Genomic DNA, 7,321 nt, shown 5'->3' on the forward strand with positions numbered 1-7,321 from the left:
CCTGCCCCGGATGCCCCGGTGTCCCCGGCCCGGGCACCCCCGCTCCGGGGCTCCTCTTGGCATGTTAGGGGAGTTTACACGGGCGTGCTCCCTTCTGCGGAGCGAGCAAGGGAAAAAACAGGGACCGGGACAAGGAGCGTTTACCGAGAGGACAGGGGATTCCCCCCTTCCTTTAAAGGCAGCAGAGCACTCGCTGCCTGCTAATAACACCCCCCGCATGCTGTGCTGGCGATTCCGAGAAGCGTTACGGGGAGACGAGACTGAAGGGATGAATCAAACGCGCAGGCAGGAGGGGAGCAGCAGGGCTCTTTCTTCCTGCACATGCCTGCCAGATCCCAGCACCTGGGATGGAGCTGCGAGCAGCAGGGACGGCCGCTGCCAGAGAAGAGCAGCGGCGTGCAAGGGATTCGGGGGACGGGAGAAGACAGAGAGCTCCTTGTGCTGGGAATGTGTGCGTGCGTAATTGGGTTATTATATACATGCGCTTCGCTAGTGTGCCATAAAATAATGACAGAGCAAATGCCCAGTAGCAGCCCAAGGGGATTAGTTCAGGTTCTGTCGATGGTTTTATTATCAGCTCTGTCATCTGAGTACTTTCTAACTTGGCTGCTAAATATGCTGTGGGCTGGGACTTGGCACAGAGCAGCCTTGGCCCCCAAAGTGCTTGTATTATTCCAAACAAAATGTCACTGCGCTTGGCTCCACTCTGCCTCTGAGGAAGGTGAGGCCAAGCACTTGGGCGGTGGCACTCTGCACCCCGGTTATGACACCGCTCCGCAGATTTCATCCCCATCTGAACACAGCAAGCAGTGGGCTGGGAGGGACTCACGTAAAGCTGGAGACCGCTGGTTCCTGCGGGGACGTTGGCTGGGCTGCCGTGTGCCTCACGCTCTGCCGTGTGCCTCACGCTCTGCCGTGTGCAAGCTGAGAAGCTGCCGCTCCTGGAGGGACCTGCACAGCCTCTGGTCCCGGTCTTGCTGCCAGCAAGGACCTGTGAGGGATCCCCGGGGAAGGGAGAGCCAGCCTGTGTTTCACACTGTCTGAACTTGGGTCCAGTCCAGCTGCGACATGCACTGTTCATCTCCTGCCGGTGCTCGCAGCTGCTGACTGACTGCAGAGGTTGCTGGGGTTCATCTGCCTTGGCCAGTACCCCTTGAACAGGGGGAATACACCAAACTGCTGGACGAGCACAGAGTTAATGCAGGGGTCCAGGTCTGCTCAGGCTCCTGGTCCACCTAATCCACCACCACACTCGTGAAGAAGGTCCCCCCAGTCGGTAGTCTGCTACCCAGAGATGGTTTCTTCTTCATCCCAGGCTAATGCTCTGCATCATGAGTGCTAATACTTTCCTCTTGGCTGGAGTAACTCCAGGTGATGCTTCTACAGGTATGTTTTGTTCAGGAACATCTTGTGCTTGTGTGTTTGACCAGCCATATGGAGCTCGGGATTTCAAATCAATGTATTTCACTCAGTCTCTGCAGAGATGGTGGCTGCATTCATTTGGGGTTGGAAACGGGCAGATGATTTCCCATCCTTTCAAATAGCAGTTCTCTCATCCCACATAGCTGCCCTTTTGGGTTCCTTATCTGCTGTCAAGGCTTCTGAAGGTCATTCTAGCGCCTCTGAGGTAAAGCCAGCATCACGGTGTTTGCTCTCATATGTGACGTAAGTAAGTTGACAGTAGTGCACCCCACTCCTCTTCTGGCTGGGGTACGCATGTCAGCATGGAACGGCTGAAGTGGGATTGCTGGGCTGACAGTGGCCCATGCATGAGTTTCTGGCCTCATCCCTTCTCTACCCTCTCTTACTCGAGAGCTCTGCCATGCCATCACACGTTCACTTCTCCGGCTACTTTTAGTCTAGTCTCTCTGCACAAAGAGATGTTTCCCTATGTCTAACAGCAGCTGATTTCCTGTCTGGGCACCTTTTGCTGTCGGGTGACGAATGAGAAAGGAGCCGAGGGGCTGAGCTGGGAAAAGAGACTCACACCCCTACAAGACAGACGATGGTGACTCCCTCGAGCTGTGCTAGTAGATGGGGTGGGCAAGGACCACGCCAGGCAGCACCTGGCGCAGCAGGATGCTGCACCATGACTATTCGGTCCTCCAGTAACAACTCACAACAGCAATACTGAGAGGGGAGGGAATCAAGGGCTCAGATTCATTTTAAAGGCAGGCTACACATGGCAAGTTGCTGAAGGAGCTGCGTTCTTTGTAGCAAACCCTGTAGATCTCCTTCACTTTTACATTAGCACCTAAAGAAAGAGAAAACTGAGAGCAGAATACAGGCTGTGTCTGGTGTCCACTGTAAAACTTGAGAACAAAAGATCTGCAGTCCTCGGGGCAGTGCACAAGCAGACACTGAATTCCTGCATTGCTTTCGGCTCCCCTGGGAAATCAAAGTCACTCCATTTGCTGGGAAACTCTCTCTCCATGGAGAAGTGATGGGCACCCTCCCAGCTGCCAGCGTAATCCCTCGGGAGCCGTATCCTGCAGCTCTCGCCCTGAACCCAGCAGGTTCCCCCCTGGAAGCACAGTGCTGCCTTCCACACAGCCCAGGAGCTGGGGAGGCCGCCTGCCTGCTCAGGGCTCAGGCAGCTCCCGCAGGAAGGGTTTGATTTGCACTGTTTGGTTTGGCTATTTAAATACTTTAGTGAGTGTTGGGGTAATTTTAGGCATGTTTATCCTCTGCTCTGGGAGAGACTCAAGACACATGTAAGCAGTTATTCTCCAGCGGGTTTGTTGTGTTTGTGCTTTCACATGCAACACACGCACACCCTGCAGTGTGGCAAGACTTGGGGTGTGCAGCTGGCAAAGCAGACTGGGGAGGGAGAAGAGAGCAGGGATGAGAGAAGCACTTTGGGGAGGATCCCCCACTCCAGCTCACGCTGCACTTCACTTGCTTCCCCCATGCGTATCCTGCCCTGGCACCATAACCTGGGGGGCCCAGCAGAGGAAGGGTGCACTGTGTAGGTCTTGTTTAAAAAAAGATGTTCCGTGGAAAAATTGTCCTGCAGAGACTTTTCACACCGGAGACGCTGTCAACTCTTTCCTACTAATCCCAAATACACAGACAGGTAAATGAAGGGTTCCTGGATATTCTTACACTGGGGATGGCTCAGCCTGTAACGTGAATGGAAGCACTGCTGAGTCTGCACATAGCTGCCCAGCAAAATGAAAAGCAGAGCACTTCAGGGGTTCGCTGAGGGCCACAGACATGTTTTTAGAGGTTCACTGAGATCCTGGTGCAGATGAGACCTGCAAGGACAGACAGGTGACCAGACCTCCTCCTCTTAGTGGGATTTGGGGAGGAGAGAGACATCACCATCTCACATCTGTGAAAATTAGCGGCGGGGGAACCCCCCTCCAAACATCTCCAGGAGATTGGGCCAGGGGACAGTGCTTGTCTTGTGGGTTTAGAGATCCCAGCCTGCGCATCTGAGCAGCATACGCTCCCTGAGGGTAGAACATCCTGCCATAGCTCTGGAGAGGGCTGCTCTATGCCAGGTGGCCGTACCCAGTGGGACATGTCCTGGCTGTTCCTTGGGCTGGGCACCGATAGCTCATTGCTCACCTTAGCTTGGATGTAATTGCACAATGAACAAAACATCTCAACCCCCTTCCTCCTGTGCCTGGAGTGTGCTGCATCCTAGAGCAGTTTCTTGGTTTCAAGGGGATTTCTAGGTCATCAGATTAAGGGCTCTTGAAACCTTTTGCTATCCCAGCATCCTGGGGCTTGTTTGCTTTGTGAGTACTCCTGTTTCTGGCAAACTGTTGCTTGGATGACACCAGCAGCTTGGTTGTGGTGTTGTTGATGGACTAGACTCACAAACTGTCACGTAATTAAAGTGTCTGATAATAAAAATAGTCCTGCAGTGTTTATTCATTTGCTTTCTCTTGTTACATCGGAGCCTGGGTCCTCTCGTTCTGTCTGTGGGCATAAACATTTGCAGTCCATAATGTTTCATGTTCCACGTTGCTTAGGAAAAATAAACATTTTCCTCTTTTCGTTGCCAACAACAACTACCACCAAATAATCCGGAAACAAACTGTCAGGCCCCAGGAGGTAGTGCTTGATGGTGCCACGGAGCATGGGAAGTGAGCGGAGAGGAACCTCCAACTGTGTATGCGCGGCCAGGCACTGCGGCACCTCCCATTTGGCCTCATTTGGCCAAAGTTTGGCCTCGGCCTTTGCATTGCCTCTGGCTCTGTCTGCAGCGGGACCGGGCCACAGCCCAGAATGAAGGAGCCATTCCTGTAGCAGAAGTATTTTGTGTAAGCCAAGAATTCATAGTTAGAGGGGTTGGGAGACTCTGCCTTGTTCTGGAGAAGGTAGGATCAATAAATCTGGTGGCTTTGCCTAGGCATTGTTTCCACCAAGTTTCCATTGTTTCCACTAAGGAAACAATGCTCCTCGACCAGGAGCACGCTTAGCTCAGGGTCTGACCAGACCACAAACATAATCTGTTTCTGCCATGAAATTTCAGCTGCAGCATTAGCACCTTCCAAGGCCAGTCAGCTTCTGGGACACAACCTGAGTGGAGTGGAGCTGGCTCCAGTTTTACCACTAACCGTCAGCTGTAGCTGCAGATTCAAATCCAACCACTGCAAATCCATGCTGGGCTGAGGGGCAGACTGGCCAAAAAGCTGGCTATGGTACCCTGTGCATCAGGACGACAGTGCTGATTTCAGGCAGGAACATTGCTGCAGCCTGTTAAGGGGGTGCAGAGCCCCTGGTGGGCACAGCCACCTGACAGTGGACAGAAATGGGGTGAGAGAACTGTCTTACATGAGAACTGCAGGAGAACGCATCTCTGCTCTCCTTCCCCGTGTGTTGAACTAAGGGCAGGAGTGCTCCGAGGTGCAGGCTCATAGGTGGGAGGAGGAAAATGCTACAAGCAAAGAGGCAGCAAACACCAGGGCCTCGCCAAACACTCTGAGTAACAGAAGGAGAAAGCAGGGAGAAATGGAAAAGCAGTAGCAGAAGGGACAGGGTGGTGGGGAGAAAACCCATGAGCTCATCCCCTAGCAGAAGAGGAAACAGCCCCCAATGACAGGGGAAGTATCCAAGACTGATGGGATTCACGTTGTAACTTGTCCAGTCACTCCTGCCTGACGGGGAGGGGGGTCTCTTTTCATGTCCGTGCTGCAAGAGCAGGCAGGAGCCCGGGTAATTAGGTACACGACAGAGGAGACAAGTTTAAGTTCAGGGCGGGCAGTAGAGGATGGACCCAGGCAGAGAAGTGCACTGGCTTTGTCAGTACCATGCACTGGCCTCACTCTTGAGGTCTTTTATACACAGTACTGCTGATACTCCACTGTAGCTGTGCTGCTTCTCCTCCCGGGAGGCTCTGGAGGGCGAGTGCTGCCCCACACAATGAGGTTAAAGATGCTCCCGGCTCCTCAGGATGGCTGGGACACTTCCTGGGAAGCTTGGCTGGTGTTCATCTGGCCGCAGCAGACCCAGAAGTGATGGCTGTTGTATCGCAGCACTTGAGGGCTGATAAAGCTGCGAGGAACCGAGTGGGCAGTCTGTACCTCTGCTGTGGTTTCTGCTCCCCCATGGGATCTGTCCTTTCCCTCCTGTTGCCTCTCAGCCTTTTGGTCACAAGGCTGCTAGGAAGAGGCACTTTCTTTGCAAGGAGCTGTAGCCAGCCTGCAGCACAGCCCTCTTTGTGTATAGCTTTGCTCCTCTGCTGTCCTCACTGCCCTCGGCCCTTGGTTTCAGGCCTGGCAGCCTCTCTGCGCTCGTGTTGTGCGCACATTTTGCTGCTCAGTCTCTATTGCAAAGCCCTGGCCTCTTCCCGTGGCTAAAAGCTGTCTGTTCCCATGCACAGCAGCCACCCCAACCGTGGGTTATACTGGGAAGGGCAGTGCAAGTGGCTGCACACAGCCTTAGCCAGAGGCTCAGATCTGGCTCTGCACTCAGCTGGTCTGAACGCCTGCCCTGGGTTGCAGGGACTTTCCTTTGCTGTTGGTCTTTGGTAATCCTTTCCCCTCTGGTGGGAAATGGGAATGGGAGGAGTGGGGATGCCTTGATAGTTACCCAGCAGCCAGTGCCCTCCTCATCCTCTCTTCACAGGTTTGCACTAGCTTCAGCAGTAGCACGGCCCTAAGGAAACCCCTAACCTTACACTTGGGGCATTATACCACAGCTCAGGAGAACAAAGCAGGATCTCCCCAAGAGAGGATGGCTTCAGAGCTGGGTGGGAAGGATGCAACCTTAAGTGAGAGGACACGTTATCTAAGCTTTGGGAAGTGCCTGCAGTGAGGTGTGTCCAGCCAAGGAGACCGAAATCTCCAGCCTGACGCGTCTCCTGAGCATTGTTTGGCAAGTGGTTTCTAACCGTCACATTTCCCCTTGCTGGCTGCGCCTGCAGTGGCATTTTCCAGCCCTTTCCTGCCATGGTGCTAATGTCAGTGCAGTGACGACAGGGAGAGACTCGCTGTTTGCGTAGGGGCACAGTGAGCACATGGGGCAGCAGGACAGGTCTCGCCTCCTGCCTCCACCCAGAGCCATTCGCAGGGCCACGCTGTGTCCCCTCCCAGGGCCGTGTCTCAGCAAAGGGCAGGCAGACGGGAGCAGGGAGGGTCCTGCCTAGGCAAGGTGGGGTTTGGATGGCTGGAAGCTGGGATTCATGCCAGTGGCCTTGAGTTAACCAAAGGGGAGAGAGAAAACCTACCTCTGGTCTGCCCCTGAACGTGGGATCCCTCACGGCGAGGAGGAAACAGGCAGTTCCTCCTCTGCCCCTGCTTGGAGGAGGGTGATAATCTCCAGATTATGCCAGTGCCCCCAGCCAGGAAGGCAACAACTGGCCTTCCTGGGAGACGGGGGGCGGGATGTGTTTAGCATAGCCAAGACAAAAAACAGGAGTAAACCCATCTGGGTCAGCCTCAGCCCACCCACCTACCTGGCAACTCCTGAGGGTTTCCCAGTGCTCCCAGTTGCACAGTGAGGGCTCTCCCCAGGGTCCATCTCCACTCCTCCTCACGTGCCTCGATGTGGCTGTCCTACACCTCCTGGTCCTGAGAAACCAGACACATTGATCACCCTATGTCCTCGGGCAGCAGGACCTGGCTCCGGTGGCAGTGGGTGCTCTTGAGCACACCCAGGAGTAAGGAGCCAAGCAGCCCTCCATGCTGGGCTTTGGTGACACAGCTGCCATTGTGTGCTTGGCAGAGGGTCTCATCGGGGCTGGGAGCAAGATGTTGGGCGGGACGTGAACCTTATCGGCTCCTCCTGCCAGCTGTCCTTCGCAGGCACTAGCTGCCAGCCCAGGCAGGGTGCCAAGCAGCTCTTAGAGAGCTCCTCTTAGAGAGAC

The 7,321-nt window shown here is 54.5% G+C and overlaps 1 protein-coding gene across 1 annotated transcript in view; it reads left to right on the plus strand.

The window, feature by feature from the left end:
* The first annotated feature begins 5,264 nt into the window (after window positions 1–5,264).
* MMP11 (matrix metallopeptidase 11 (stromelysin 3)) overlaps window positions 5,265–7,321 on the plus strand; it is a 13,021-nt gene continuing 10,964 nt past the window's right edge. The window contains 1 exon segment of the mRNA XM_009330754.1: window positions 5,265–5,300. Within this exon segment, the coding sequence (XP_009329029.1) occupies window positions 5,265–5,300 (36 nt within the window).

This window comes from Pygoscelis adeliae, unplaced genomic scaffold, assembly GCF_000699105.1.
Source record: "Pygoscelis adeliae isolate BGI_AS28 unplaced genomic scaffold, ASM69910v1 Scaffold358, whole genome shotgun sequence".
Classification (NCBI taxonomy): Eukaryota; Metazoa; Chordata; class Aves; order Sphenisciformes; family Spheniscidae; genus Pygoscelis; species Pygoscelis adeliae.